General features: G+C 45.2%; 1 protein-coding gene across 1 annotated transcript in view; it reads right to left on the minus strand.

Annotated features, from left to right (window-relative positions):
• Positions 1-13,122, minus strand: part of GRIN3A (glutamate ionotropic receptor NMDA type subunit 3A) — a 230,729-nt gene extending 217,607 nt beyond the window's left edge. The window contains exon 1 of the mRNA XM_075560251.1: positions 11,589-13,122. Within this exon, the coding sequence (XP_075416366.1) occupies positions 11,589-12,287 (699 nt within the window). The 5' untranslated portion in view covers positions 12,288-13,122. The remainder of the gene's footprint in view (positions 1-11,588) is intronic.
• Positions 13,123-15,142: the final 2,020 nt, after the last annotated feature.

A 15,142-nucleotide genomic window follows, 5' to 3' on the forward strand; every position in this document is an offset into this window, starting at 1 on the left:
TACAAACTTTACCAACAAATACATTCAGATGGACATCAAATACTTAAAGCTATGATGCCCAAAATACATCCATTAGAAAAATGCAAATAAGAACAATGAGATATCACTGAACCCCAGCACTGATAACAAAGTTAAAAAAAATTAAGGCCAGAAAACAATAAATGTGGGTGAGCCTGTGGAGAGATGGAAACCCTCACGACTAGTGGGACTGTGAAGTGGTGCAACCACAGTGTGGGCACTTCCTCAAAGAGTCGGAAATAGAAATACCACACGATATAGTAACCGTCTACTTGATATGCATCCCTAAAGAATACAGAGTCACAATAAGAACAGACAGATGCACATTCATGTTCATTAAAGGATTATTCATAATAGAAAAACATGAAAACCCCCCAAATGCCCATCCATGAAAGACTGGAGAAACAAAATATTCAAGATAATACTACTCCATCTTAAAGGATAGCCCTGGATCTGCAAAACACTTTATTATGTGGATGAAACATGCAGGACATACTGAGTGGAATTCATCTATTGCAAAAGGAGAAATATTGATGAGGCCACTGTAGTAAAATATCAAGAAAAGGTTTTCCCATTAAAGGGCCAGGAGATGGGGAAAGGTAGTTCACAAGCCAGAGGGAAGACACGTTTGACTTGGACAAAGTAGGAAGCACCATCATAGAAGAGGAATGTTGGAAAAAAATGATGGCAACATTGGAAGGCATAGGAGGGAATGCCGGAGCGAAAGCCAACAGCGGAGGAAACGACTACATACTCACTCCGATAATAACAGTGGCCTGTGAGAGGCGCCTGGATAGACACCCCCCGCCCCCCCTGCCCCAGGTGAACGGAGTACGAGGTATCTGGAAACATCCCCAGGTAGGTAGACTTGACAGAGCACCTCAGCATTGATGTCTCCTGCAAATATAGCCACACATGTAGTAGATTCGCCAGGAAGGCAGAGTGAGGAGAACTTGTAACTGTTGTCAGGGGTCATCGAGTCGGAGCTGGCTCACGGAGACCCTGTGTCCATCAGAGAGAACGCTGCCTGCTCCGTGATCCTCACACTGCCTTGTTTAAACCCGTTGCTCGGCCTCCTTGGCAAGTGCTCTCAGTGAGGGTTGGCCTCTTTTTCTCTGACTGTCCACTTTAAGAAGCACTACGCTCTTTTGCAGGGGACTAGTCCAGAGACACAATCTAATACCTTGAGGGAGTGAGTCATTGGCCTGCGGGAGTCTGTTAGATTCTCTCCATGTGTCTTCCATCCAGCCTGGGAGTGACCAATCCTTGTGCCTTAGATGGTAGCTCTGACTGCCCTCTTGACTAAGCATGATGCCCTTTCCCGGGGGACTCAAAACCTCTCAAGAATGGCTCATTAGCCCTGAGCCTTCAGAACATAGGTCAAGGGACACCAGGTCAATTGGCATAACATAGTCCACAAAGACGGTGTTCTACATCTCACTTGGGTAAGTAGAAACTGGTACCTTAAAAGCTCATGAGCGACCATCTAAGACACATGGAAACGATTAGTTAAATGGACTAAAGGGCCAAGACATCGGTCTCCATGACCTTGAAACTAGATAGTAGTCAGTTACTACTATCACTGTTTTGATATTGGAGTCGGAGAAAAACACAGAACAAAACTCAAAGGCATAAAAAAATAGCAGGCTCATTAGGCAGACAGAGCTGGGTGGGCTCGCTGGGACTATAACCTCTTGCCACCCTTTAGATTTGGCAATGAACTCATGCCCACAGTTTAACTGCAGACAGACAGGAGGCACACCTGTAAGGCTCACAGTAACACCAGTTAGGTATGCATACTTTGGAATAATCAACCCTTTTCCATCTAAAAGGGCAGTATTTACCCAAGGAAAGGGTTCAGACTGATAAATAAAGAAGGAGGGATGGAGACAAAGAAACACGGAGGAAGTGGGATAAGTTAGGTTACATTATGGGGACTGCAATCAGTGAGATGGAACAAAATATGTATGAACTGCGGAGTGGAAAACTGATCTGCTCTTTAAACTTTCACCCAATTCACACACAAACAGACCTTTACGGGAGCCCACTTCTGGTCGTCCTCTTCTTCATTGCTGCTACTGTTGCTGTTGGAACTACTAATGGAGGCCAGCAGGATTGGCAGTGGCCGCAGTGACAGGAGGGGAGCGAGAGGAAATAAGTAGAGAGAGCGAAGCTTGCTGCCTGCCTGCTAGTCCACCTGCATGCTCAGCAGGGGCACCCAGCCCAGTACTCCACCTGCTGCCACCGCCTGCCCACCAGGCAAAAAGTCTGAGAACTCAAGTCCAAAGGTATGCCTTCTACCTGAGCCATTTCTATCCCCTTGTGGACCAGTGCTGCAAGAGTCAGGGGGGTTGGGGGGGGGGGCTTTACAGCCATTGAGGGGGAAATAATAAGCATAAGGAACGCGGTTTTCCATTTATAAAACAAACAACCAAGAAAACCTTAGGGGACCCTGAACTTCTGTGTAGTCAGATGTCCAAACAGGTGTCCTGTGCACAGACTCAGCTTTGCTAAAATAGGTGAAAATATAAAGCTAGACTGTAAATAGTAAAGGAAAACAACCTTTGAATATAAAAATACCATCAACTCAAAATGTCCATGCTTCAAAAAACAAACAAAACATGCCTAGTCTCAAATTTTGAGCAAATTTAAAAAATTGAATGCTTCTTCATCACTCCCTTCTGGTCTTCAATGTATGCCTAGCATGACAATAATATTATCTTTCATCGCACCCCACTGTTTTAAAATGTTGAAGCAGATGCATGTTGGACTGCAAACCCAAAGTAAGTGGTCCAAGCCCACTAGCAGCTCCACAGGAGAAAGCTGAAGCTGTCTGATCCCCTAAAGATACTAAAACCTGAACACCTCTATGTAACGTCACTCTGAGTCATAACTAACCCACAACAGTGGACATTTTAACTAATTAAAGACTTGGAGTCACTTGGTGGCACAGAGGGTTAAGTGCTGGTCTTCTTGGGAATCAAAAACAACACATTAAGAATGACCTCTTAAAAATTTTTTAAAAAAACCCAAAACATACTTCAACTGGTTTTCTATTAGGCAATTCGTACGTCTTGTTTTGTGACATTAATGGCAATCCATACAGCAGACCAGCGCTCTTCCCATTTGCTCTTTGCGTTTATATTTTCCATTTGGACTTCGATGATTCTCATGACAGTGACCAACATCTCCCTACCTATCATTGGCTCAATCTTAACTTTTTCCAAAGTGCTTTTACTTTTCTATTTGATTCTAAAAACAGTTCTGGCAACTACTTGGCTCTTTAGCCGATTCTGACTCATGGTCACCCTATGTGCCAGAGTAAAGCTAGATCTACAGGGTTTCAATTACAGACGGAGATTTTTGAAGTAGATTTCCAAGTCTTTCTTCTTGCATGCTCTTTCTATCACCTGTGGACTACATCAGATGGCTGTTACCATTAGAGAATGACTTCTGAATCATCCCAAAGGATATGCTGTAAATTATAACCTGTTTGCCTATGGTTATAATTCCACTAGGGAATGAGTTGTATTTGCTATGTAAATGAAGCAGGTTAGAACAGGGTCTAATATTCCCTGAGAGGATGAGTTGCTCAGGTTGGGAAGTACTCAAAATATGAGTGGGGCAGAGGTGCCTCTTCAAAATAGAGTCAACCTTAACCTTGTGGATGGAACAAAGCTTTCAGGACCATCATTTGCTAATGGAGAAGGGTTCAAAATAAGAAGCAACTAAAAATAGCCATTAACAATCAGAATGTGGAATCTCTGAACTATAAGTCTAGGAAATCTGGGAGTCCTCAAAAATGGAATGGCACACATAAAAAATCAATGTCCTGTGCATTAATTAAATGAAATGGACTGGTATTGCTATTATGAGTCAGAAAAATCATAGTTTCCTATTTCAGGAATGACAAATTCAAGAGGAATGGCATTGCATTCATCCTCAAAAATAATATTTCCAGGAGCTGATACCAAGGGCTCAAGAAGAAAGAAATTGTTTTGGAGATGTTGATGGAAACATATGGACAAGTATGCTTCATACTATTGAATGTTGAATTGTTATAAGATTGGTAAGAGCCACCCCCCAATAAAATGATTAAAAATAACATTTCAAGATCTACCTTGAAGTACACAACTGTCTCTGATAAGATAATTTCTAATCACACCTACAAGGACATCCAGTTAATACAATTACTATTAAAATGTATGCATCAACCGCTAAATCCAGTGATAGAGAAATTGACAAGTTCTAACTTTTCAGCCTGAATTTGATCAAACATGCAATTAAGATGCATTGCTAATTACTGAGAATGAGAATGAGCTAGTCAGAAAGAAAGCGAAAAGATCAGCTAGTTGGAAACATGGCCTTGGAGACAGAAAGGAAACTGTAGATCACTGGATAAAGACTTCTTCAATGAAAACACGTTTTTCTAAAAACATAAATTACTACCATACACAAGGACCTTGCTAAATGGAATACACAGGTATCGAATTAAGTACATTTGTGTGAAGAGACAACCCAGTATCATCAGCCAAAATGAGGTCAGGAGTCAATTATGCACCAGATTACCAATTAATCATATGCAATGGCAGATTGAAGTTGAAAAATATGAAAACAAGTCAACAAGGGTCCAAATACAACTTTGAGTATATTCCACCTGAATTTAGAGACAAGCTTAAGATTTTTTATGTACTGAAAAATCATGACTGATGACCTAACGAGTTGTAGGATGACATCAGAAGTACCACGCAGAAAGAGAGCAAAAGGTAATTAAAAAGAGGAGAAAGAAAGAAAAGACTAAAGCGTATGTCAAGAAGACACTCTGAAACTTTTAAATTTAGAGTGGCCAAAACAAATGTCACAAAAGAACTGAATGGAAAATTTCAAAGGGCATCTCAAAAAGACAAAGTTAAGTATTAAAATGAATGAACAAAGACTGAATTAGAAAGCAAAACAGGAAGAATCCATTCAACATTTCTTTTTTAAAATTATAAATCATTTTATTGGGGGATATTATAGCTCTTATAACAACCCATACATCAATTGTATTAAGCACATTAGTACCTACGTTGCTATCAACATTTTTAAAGCTAGAAAAACTGAAGGGAAAATTTCAAGCCCTGACTTGGAAGGTTGAGGACTCTTTGGGCAGAATATTGAATGATGCAAGAATTCTCAAAAGGAAGATGGAAGGAATGCACAGTCATTGTACCAAGAAACTTTAAAAGAAAAAACAATCTCCAAACATCAGCTGAATACCAACGGAACTGTTTTAACAAGCTGATGCAACACTAGAAGCATTCACGAGTGTATGCCAAGAAACTGGGAAAACAGTAACTTGGCCAACCATGAAAGTCAAGAAAGGCATGCATCAGGACCGTCTCCTTTCACCAGACGTACTCCGTCTGGGTGTTGAAGAAATGATCTGAGCTGGAGTGAAGAAATAACCTGAGCTGGAGTAGGTGACTAGCACAGCACCAGATTAGCAAAAGGCTGACTAAATCCTGAGTAAGAAGGTGACACAACCTTACTTGTTGACGGGACTTGAAGCATTTGTTGCCGATGAGAATCAAGACCGCAGTGTGTAGCATGAATTTCAATTCAATGTTAAGAAAACCCAAATCCTCACAACTTGTTAAATAGACAACACCATGATACATGGACACAAGATTGACATTAGCAAGGATTTCATTTTCCTTGGATTCACAATCAATGGTCAAGAAATCAATAAAACCATATGTTCCACTGGGCAAATTTGCTGCATAAGACCTCTTTAAAGTTTTAAGAGCAAAAAATGTCACTTTGATGACTAGGATGCACTCTACCCAAACCATAGTACGTTCCATTGTCACCTCATATACATGTGAAAGCCAGACAATGAAGAAGAAAGACTGCAGGAGAAATTATGCATTTGAGTTACAATGTTCGTGTAGAATACTGAAATACCATGGACTTCCAGAGAACAACTGAATCTGTCTTGGAAAAAGTACAGTCAGAACCTTCCTTAGAAGAGAGCAGACCAAGAGCTAGTTTTCATATACTTTGGACAGGTTATTGTGTGGGACCGTCATGAGTGGTGAGGGCGAGGGACAGCAAAACAGAGGAAGATACTCAGCGCAGATTGATTGCCACAGTGGCTGCAACAATGGGGCCAAACATTCCACTTGTGAGGAAGGCAAAGGACCAGGTCATGTTTCATTCTGTTGCATGTAGGGTCACTATGAGTGCAAACTGACAATGCTGGCACCTAACAGCAACATATCTCGTGTCAATTTCTTTTGAAACATAAAAGGGATTTAGCCAGCAAGCAAAACAGAGATGGGAATAAATATGCCAAGCCACAGTGCCAACAGAGATAAATCATTCCCCTATGGCTGGCACCCTGAATTCAGGCTTCTAGACTCTTCAACTGAGAAAATAAATTCTATTTGTGAAAGCTAGCTTCATGTGGTATTTCTGTTATAGCAGCACTAGAGTATTAAGACCCACCATTGCCATTATGTTGATTCAGGATCATAGCACCCTTTAATGTACACAGGTTTTGAGGTTGTGAATCTTTACAGATGAGCAGAAAGCCTCCTCTTTCTCCCACAGAGTGACTGAGGCACTCAAAGTGCAGACCTTGCAGATAGCAGCTCAATTGGTAAGCCAGTACATCACCAGGGCTCCCACGGTTACTAAGACAGGTACCTTCTTCAAACAGATAGGCATGGAGGAGGAGCTAGAGTCCCCTGTCCAAGAGTGTTGCTTCTGTGGGTTTGGCATTGGGCTGCTAACTGCAGGCCTGGTGGTTCCAAAGCACCAGTTACTGCATGGAAGAATGATGAGGCTACCTGCTCCCATAAAGAGTTAGTCTCAGAAGATATATACAGAACTATAGTGGGTCGGAACTGATTCACTGGTGGTGGGTTTGATTTTTTGGTTTTGGAAGAAACAGAGGTGGTCTGGGAGTCCTTTGACACAATTTTATATACTTTCCATTACATTGAACTCTTCATCCAAAGTGGTTGGAGGGTGATTTATAAGATAAAATCCAATGTCAAAATTACCCATGTATACTCATGGATAAGCCAAGTTTTTCAACACATTTTTAATGCAGTCTTTGTGGTAAAATTAGGTGCCTCGGCTGGTATTCGGGTCGGCTTATATATATGAGTCTATACAGTACTGTGTTTTCTACAGAACCAGAAGATAAAACATGAAGGAATTAGACATTAAATGTGGTCTTCAAATGATTCAGATTAATGCCAGTAATAATGGCCACTGAAGACTCAGAGCAAATCTGCAGTTTACATTACGATGTTGTGACTAGGCCAAAGAAAGGTGGTTGAGATAGACAATGAAGGATATTTGCTAAGCTCTTCTGCATTTTGTTACGTAGACAAATATTGTGAATAATTAAAAAAAACCAAACCTAGTACCTCATACACTGTCAAATGGACCCCGGGTCTGTCTTTTTCAATAGTCACTTATAAAAGAATACAGCTAAGGAAAGTTTTGCATCACTTGACATTTAACTTGAAATCATTTATCTTCAAGTCAGCAACAATTAGGTACTACTATTAGCAGACTGCATTTTCCCCAGAGGAGAGGATTGTGCTTTGCATAGCGCGAGTCAAGGAAAACTAACACAGTTGCGCCCAGATACTTTAAAAACAAACGCCCTTTACTTATCCCCTCTTAAGGAACCCAAGGTATGCATTGGCATCATCTTTATGGCCTGTGGAACATACAAAAGTGGTTCTCTGCTATCCAAATTCTACTAAAGAGGCTTTAACACTTAGCCCTCTACTGGCAGAGAAAAACAGACCACCTAAAACACTGAAATCTGCACGAAAAACCCACTATTGGTGTGTTAGTATGCATGCCTCATGAGCTAATGGGCGAAGTTGTCCTTGGTGCAGTGAGCAAGAGTTGAAAAGAGTGTAGCCATTTTTCAATTGCGTGGATTTGGATGTAAGTGAATTATAGTGCCCCATTAACCACCGCTAATAGAAACATTATGGAATTCACATGAGAGAAAAATCCTAGGGGGGGAAAAATCTGTATCTGCTGCTACATCAGCAGGTAAATGTTAAGGAGCTAATTTCAGGGAGGACAAAAACCCAACCTGGGAGGAAAAGAAAGGACAACTGTAGGAATGTAAGGTAATTAACTCTTTCATGAAGGTGGCGATATCGAGTGCCTATCTACATTGACCACCTCTGTTATTAGTGGGAATCAGCTATCCCACGTTCAGTGAGTGTTGCCCTTTAGTGGGGGCTTCTATAACTCGTGAATATGAAGAAACAAGATTTCATTCCATTCCATCAATTTATGGATAACTCTAACACCAGATTCCTTGGGACATATATGTCCCACTAATTTTATCAAAATGCCTATTACATAAAAATTCATGTTAGTTTCTTTCAAAATGCCTAATGACACTAATGACAACACATGATTTCAACAAAAATTCCATCTTAAGAGGGTTAAGTGTACACAGAGGTGGGTCCATATGCAGCATCATTATTTAAAGGTCCCAGGGATAGAGTTTAGAATAAGGGCATGTTCATTTGAATAAAATTGGTTAGTCTCAGAGATTTGAGTGTAGTAGTGAAATAAGAATGTTTGGATCGAGAGCTGCATTGATACATTCTATACGTAATGTGTTTACACTACACTTTCATTGCTTAGACAAGTTTTCCATTAATTTACTTGTAATGGATTTCCCTGCCTGAAGGAAGTTGCTGTCTTCTAAGCCCATGATCTGATGTGTTTATATCCTGAATAAATAGTGTGTTGAATAAGACTATTACGTCGTTCTTAGTGGCTGGATCATCCCAGTGCCATCCTTCTGCATTTACAGCCTGAGGCTGTGCGTTATCAAAACCATTACTTAGAACCCGAAGGCTTTATGTGTCATAAGTCAGCAGCCCAGAAGGAAGTGGGAAAAGCAGCTGTAGCTATTCTTCTTCTAGAAACAATTTTGATATTTGCTTCTGTGAACAGTTTACTTGGATGTATGAAAAAGTTCACTTTCTTCTAAAATACTTCTCTCAAGCACTGGCACAATCAACCAAACAGGTCACTGGGCAGTTGACTCAAAAGAGTCAGCAGCTCGATGATATCAATTAAATCAGTCCTATTAAATGTGCAAAATAACTCTGGTGTCCCTTTCCTATTTATTCAGTTTTTTAAAAAAAATCATATCAGTCTATTAGACAAAAGACCACTTATCAGGAGAAGCAAGAAAACACTCTGCTTTTATTTTTGCCGAAAGTAGAGTATGGTCCTACCCTAAAATTACCTATTACAGCGAATTGGCATTGAAATGGTCATTCTTAATATAGAACGTTAGAGGATGACATTCAAGTGCTACAGTAAGAGCAAGCCAAATTAGATATATGTTTGAATTTCAAACACAGAGGGAGCAGAAAGAAAATGCCTTCAGCTGGGCAACCCAGATCTAAGTTAATATGATAATCTCGCTTTTACAAGACGTGCACCATGAAGGTACTAGTGACAACAGCGATTTAAAGTACATTTGTGGGTTGGAGTACAGAATTAAATGTGCTCGGCAGAGCGTTTATTTTATTGTCAGCTTGTAAGGGCCGTCTCGGGAGGATTCTGCTCCCCAGTGGTCTTAAAACTTTGACGTCTACAGCTTCTAGACGCTGCTTTTTATGATTTCTTTGCTCCCCTCGTGGTAATGTGCTGCTGTAGTGCACGCATCCATCATGGGCCACAGACAATTTCCTTTCTAACCAAGGGACACTAATTTCGGGGAGATTCTTGCCATTTGAGACTCTTGCCAAGCAATCTACAAATGGAAAGGAGTCTGGAGACTCCTCCTGGCGTTTAGGAACTTGGTGTTCCTAGTGAACCCTATTGGCAACTGATGAAATATTAGGTAATAAAGAAGCAGTGATGAGAAGCAAGCGGTGCTGATGCCTGCATTTCATTAGATGTGATTCTGCATATATATTAATAACGATGCATCCTATGGATGCAATTTCGTGTTTATAACACTTTGGCCATTGGCAGTATTGCGCACCTGTGTTTCCCGTGCCTTCCCATCTGCTGCCTACAGTCATTCAGATTCAGGTGACAGAAATATTTTAGATAAAAGTTAATTAGCCTGTGCTCTGCAGAGCCAGCCTCTACAGCTCAGCACGGAATAAGAATCTTCTGGGAAACTACTGCAACTAGCTCAGACCCACCTCTCCCAAGGGGAAACAACCGTAAGATTAATTTCTCTAGAACAAGAGATCTTTAGTACTCCCTTGATATTTTATGCATAGGCTCAATCAAACTTGTGACTTATACATTACTCTTTGTCATTTGAGTTTTTATATCTACATACATCAAGAGAGACCGCGAGAAATGAGAAATATTTCTCCAGCTAAAGGTGTAAAGTGCAAATGATACAGGCAGAAATCTCCCAGGGTCTGGGCTCTCTTCACTGAACATGCCCCAGGCATGATGAAGCTCCAGAACACCCCTTAGTTTCTCAATCTTTAAAATGGGTCCAATGCCAATGGCCTATTTGCACCATAGCTACTTTGTGCCATGTTTCATAAAGTTTGCTATTATAATAAATACCTAAAATGCAAGAAATTCCTGTTGCTAAAAGACTCCATTCTCCCCTTATCTCTTCATCATTATTTTCCAATAGTTATGTTCCAAAACAACTTCTTTGACTCAAAGTATATTTGATCATTTTTGTTTAACCCAGAAGAAACTCAATCATTAGATCCCTCTTGCTTTATTCCGAGATAATGTGAACAGAACCGGGTTGAACACAACCACCACAGCACACCTGCCTCTGGATGGCACTACGAGGTAAAGACAATGAAATAATCCTCAAACGAGCACCCCCCCCTTTCCATTCATAAGCTATTTCTAATACATGCTAGTCCAAGTCTCATCAACCACTCCTCTTCACCTACTGCTTCTGTACTAGACAGATTCTCTTTGCTGAACGGAAGTGAGAGGGAGGTGTTTTCTTTCTTATGCCATTGTCCAAGGCCCAAGCCACACCTTCTAAAAAAGTCTGGTGAAGCAGGCCCTGTTCTTTCCACCAGCAACTGTGAGAGTTCATCAGGGAGGACCAGACCTGGAAGCAGAGACAGGTGTGCCCATGCCTCATCCCAGCCCCTACACTAGTCTTCAGGACCTGGGCGCTCTCCACCCTTCTGAACACAGCATTCCACACGTCTGTCTGCCACAGGCTAGATTGCCCCCAGTGGCTCACTTGCATAGACTTTTGGCATCCTCTCTCCAGCTTCCTTCCCCCTATCCCTGACCCCCTACCTCACACATAGCTTTGACCTGCACTTCACATAAACTTCATGTCACTTCCTCTGTAAGTCCCCCTACCTACCACGTGAGGATAGGGTCTGGTCCTGGAACAATATCAAAGTTTTCCAGCCCCAAGTCACTCCGGACTTCAGTCTGCTCCTTGTCTCCCCCTTCCCGCCTCCGCCCCCCACCCCGCCCCGCTCCCACCCATGGCCCCCGCCCCCGCCAGCTGCTGTCCCAGCCCCCAGCGTCGCCAGTCTCCACTCCATGCGCCAGACTCCGCTCACCTGACTCTCCCGCGGAAACTCGCGGCGCAAGATGCTGATCACCGGGATGTGCAGGACAGAGCTGACCAGGTCCAGCTCCAGCATCTCGCCTTGGCTCTGGGGGAAGGCGAGCAGCGCAGACACCCCTTGCACCACCACGGTGTGGCACACGCTCTGCAGAAAGGAGAAGGGGTCACTGCTCCACTGCGAGCTAGGGGACGAGAAGGGCATGAGCGGAAGGTCGCCCAGGCCCGCCTCGATGGCCATCACGACTTCCAGGGACAGGTTGTAGGGCAGCAGTCCCTCCACGCGGTTCAGGTTGTCCACAGCGAAGAGGAGGGCGTCCCGCGGCCACAGGGTCTCGGCCCCAGCGCTCTCCCCAGGCTTGCGTGCGCCTGGCGGACCCCGGCCAGGCAGGGCGCTCCCCAACCAGCGTGCGCCCTGCGAGGGCGCCGGAGCCCGCCACATCCCCAGGCCGGGCTCATCTCGCGGGGCGCCGGGTCGCCCGCCGTCCTGAGCGCGGCTGGCGGCGCTGGGGGCTGGGGTCCAGGGCTGCAGGTGCACCGCGCCCACCCTCACCGCGTGCCCGATGCGCTTGAGGATCTGGCAGGGCTGCGGGTGCGAGGAGGAGCTGGGCACCCGGGCCAGCACCAGGGCGCAGGGCGGGGGCAGCAGCAGACAGACCCTGCTCAGCAGCCACCACAAAGTCAGTCTCCTCATTCCGGAGACCCGCGGGAAGGAAGCGCGCCCCCTTTTGCGCCCCGCTCGCCCCTCGGCGGCCGCCTCCTCCGGTGTCCGCCCCCCAGGTCCCGCGCGCTGCTCACGGGAGCGGTCCCACGAGCTGGCGCGGTCGCCGGGCCATCCGAGTTGGGGCGTTAGCACGCCCAAGGCTGTCTCCGATGCCGCTGCCGGCCCCTCCGCGTCTCATCCTCTGCCCGCCCGCTCCCTGCTCGGAGCCTGGCAGGCGGGCGGGCCAGCGCCGGTCACCCGCGGCTCGGGCGCCTGCTCCCGGCGCGCCCCATCTGCAGGGCGCCGCGGGCGCTGCGTCCAACCCGGCGGGGCGGCGGAGCTGAGAAACGGCCGGAGATCCGAGGGCTCGGCGGTGACAAGAGGGGGGGTCACACACTCACGGGCAGTCTTTTCCCTTCCTTTTCCGTCCAAGCGAAGACCACTTGGTTCCCGGGGGAGCGCGTGGGAGAGGGCGTTCACGCCCCGGGGGCGCACGAGAAGCAGCCAAGCCCGTCTCGCTCCACCGTCGGCCACTCGGTCGCGGGCTCCCGCAGTGCTGGCTTCATCTTTCTGCCTCTCACTACTTCTCTCTCCCTTTCTTTCCTGCTCTTTCCGCCCAGTCGCCGCCGCCGCCACTTGCTTCCTCGGAGGAACGACGCGACTGGCCAGCAAAGGGTGGTTCGGCTCTGAGCGCCAAAGTTCTCCCCGCCTCAGCCGCGCGGCGCCTCCCTGTTGCTGAGCCCTGGCGCCAGCCAGTCGCTTGGCTGCGCTAAACGCCCACTGATGGTGAGGTTCCCGCGTGGCGCAGCCCGCGCCCCTGGAAAGCCCTCTCCCCTCCCAGACTGGAAGTCACAGTTTCCGAAATTCCCGGCGACCCAGGGGCTGAGGACTGAGAATTAGGAATTTGAAATCTGAAATCCAGCCTTTGCTGGAACAGGTTCAAAGAAGCCTTGTCATTAAGGAGTGTCTTTTCCATATGTTGCCTTGAAGATGTTTGCAGCGAAGAAGGGCATTAAAGAAGAATCCTTTACTCGTTTAATCTCATCTTCCTTCATGTCAGCATAGGAGGTTTTGCAGTTTTTAAAGGTTTTTAAAAAGTATCTATATAAAGGATCCCTATTTCTCAGGTACTCCGAATTAACACAAAGTCAATTGGAAGCAGTGTTTTGCATATGCAACGAAGAGATTCAAAATGCAGCACAGTAGTTCCTAGTTTAAATGATTTCATTTGCCAGGTCACACTGTGAGGTCAGTGGGTCCTTTGCCGTTTTTCCTCCAGGAGCTTGCCTACGTGGACTGAGGAAACTAGAGGCTTACAGCCTACGTGATGCAGACAGTTGATTTAGGACTGTATTTTACATCCCGGTGGTACCCGATACAGTATGGAAGAAGAGTGAGAAAGCTCACCACAGAACAAGCACTGGGGTCAGCTCCGAATTCCAACACGACGTCACTGAAACCATAACCGTGGCAATTTACTTCTCCTGGCTTTATTTCCCTTGGTTGCCTCCATCCTTGGGACGAAGCTCACAGTCAGCAAGTCAATTGTGACAAACAGTGACCCTGTAGGACAGAGCTGACCCTGTGGGTTCCTTACAGGGGCAGAAAGCCCCTTTGGTCCAGGGGCAGCTGGGTTTGAATGCTGACTTTGCAGTTAGCCACCCCACTTGTAACCTGCTATGCCAGGCAGAACCTATAGGAAAGGAACAAATCTGCCTCATAGGATTTCTGAGGAGGTAATACTTAAGCAGACAGCCGCATCTCTATTCAACAGAGCAACTGGTGGGATCCAGCAGCTGACCTTTCAAGTAGCAGCTCAGTATTTAACCCACGGCACCACCATGGCTACTCCTGACATGGCTCTAATTTAAAAAAATCGAAGAAGGTTGCAAAGTGAACTGTGTTTTCCTCAGTACAGACTAAAGCCATTTCAGAGCAAAACTTAGCAGATGCTAAACAGAGTTCTTGCAAAGGAGCTTCCCCTGCAAGGGAAAAATGCTACCTCTAAACCAACAATCCCCCCCCAGGGTCTCCCTACCCCACCTCCCCCCCCATCTCACCCCCACCCCCCACCCCCCACACACCCTGAGAAAGCAAAAACAACTCACAGCCTTCTAGTTGATTCTAACCTGTTGGAAATCCTCTGGCCCCAGAGGAATCTATCTGCTGACTGGGGTCCAAATAGAAAGTAGTATTCTATGGCCCTTGCATTGAAAGAAGGAGCCCCGATGGCCTCATGAGTGGATTCTGTATTTAGCTACTCACCACCGTGTCAGCAGGGTGACCCCACCAGAGAAAGAGGTTATTAGGAGTCAGCATTCAATCAGTGCACGTGAGTCTGAGTGTCCTCCATGCCAGTCAGTACTGGAGGACTCTACTGTGGCTATATGTGAATTAGACATTCTGTTCTGAAGTACTTAGTTTATAGATGCTTCCGTCTACATTCCAAGCTCAACTTCCATTTTGAATTTTGACCTAAGTTCAAATGCCCTCTGCGTTCTTTCTGACCATTAAACCAGCAATGTAGATAAAGCTTAGACACATTGGGGTAAAAGTGAGGGAGGGGCAGTTTTACCCTCAGAAGTCTATTTGAAAATACTAGATCACAATGCCCAGTAAGAGTCGAAAGGGGCAGCCTGCCAACAGGCTTGCACAGTCGATTCTCGTTGGTCAAGTCCTGGGTCATACTCAACCACCACTACCATGGGCCGAGTGGTCAAAGTCCCAGAACCAAGCCTACAGGGGTTTTCAAACCTGAAATGATGATGGTAGCAGTCCAGCCTGCAACCACTAAGCCTCCTTCTGTAATAAATGAAAGGTGGGCGAAGGGGTGGAAGTGAGGAGAC

Source organism: Tenrec ecaudatus, chromosome 10 (assembly GCF_050624435.1).
Source record: "Tenrec ecaudatus isolate mTenEca1 chromosome 10, mTenEca1.hap1, whole genome shotgun sequence".
NCBI classification, from domain to species: domain Eukaryota; kingdom Metazoa; phylum Chordata; class Mammalia; order Afrosoricida; family Tenrecidae; genus Tenrec; species Tenrec ecaudatus.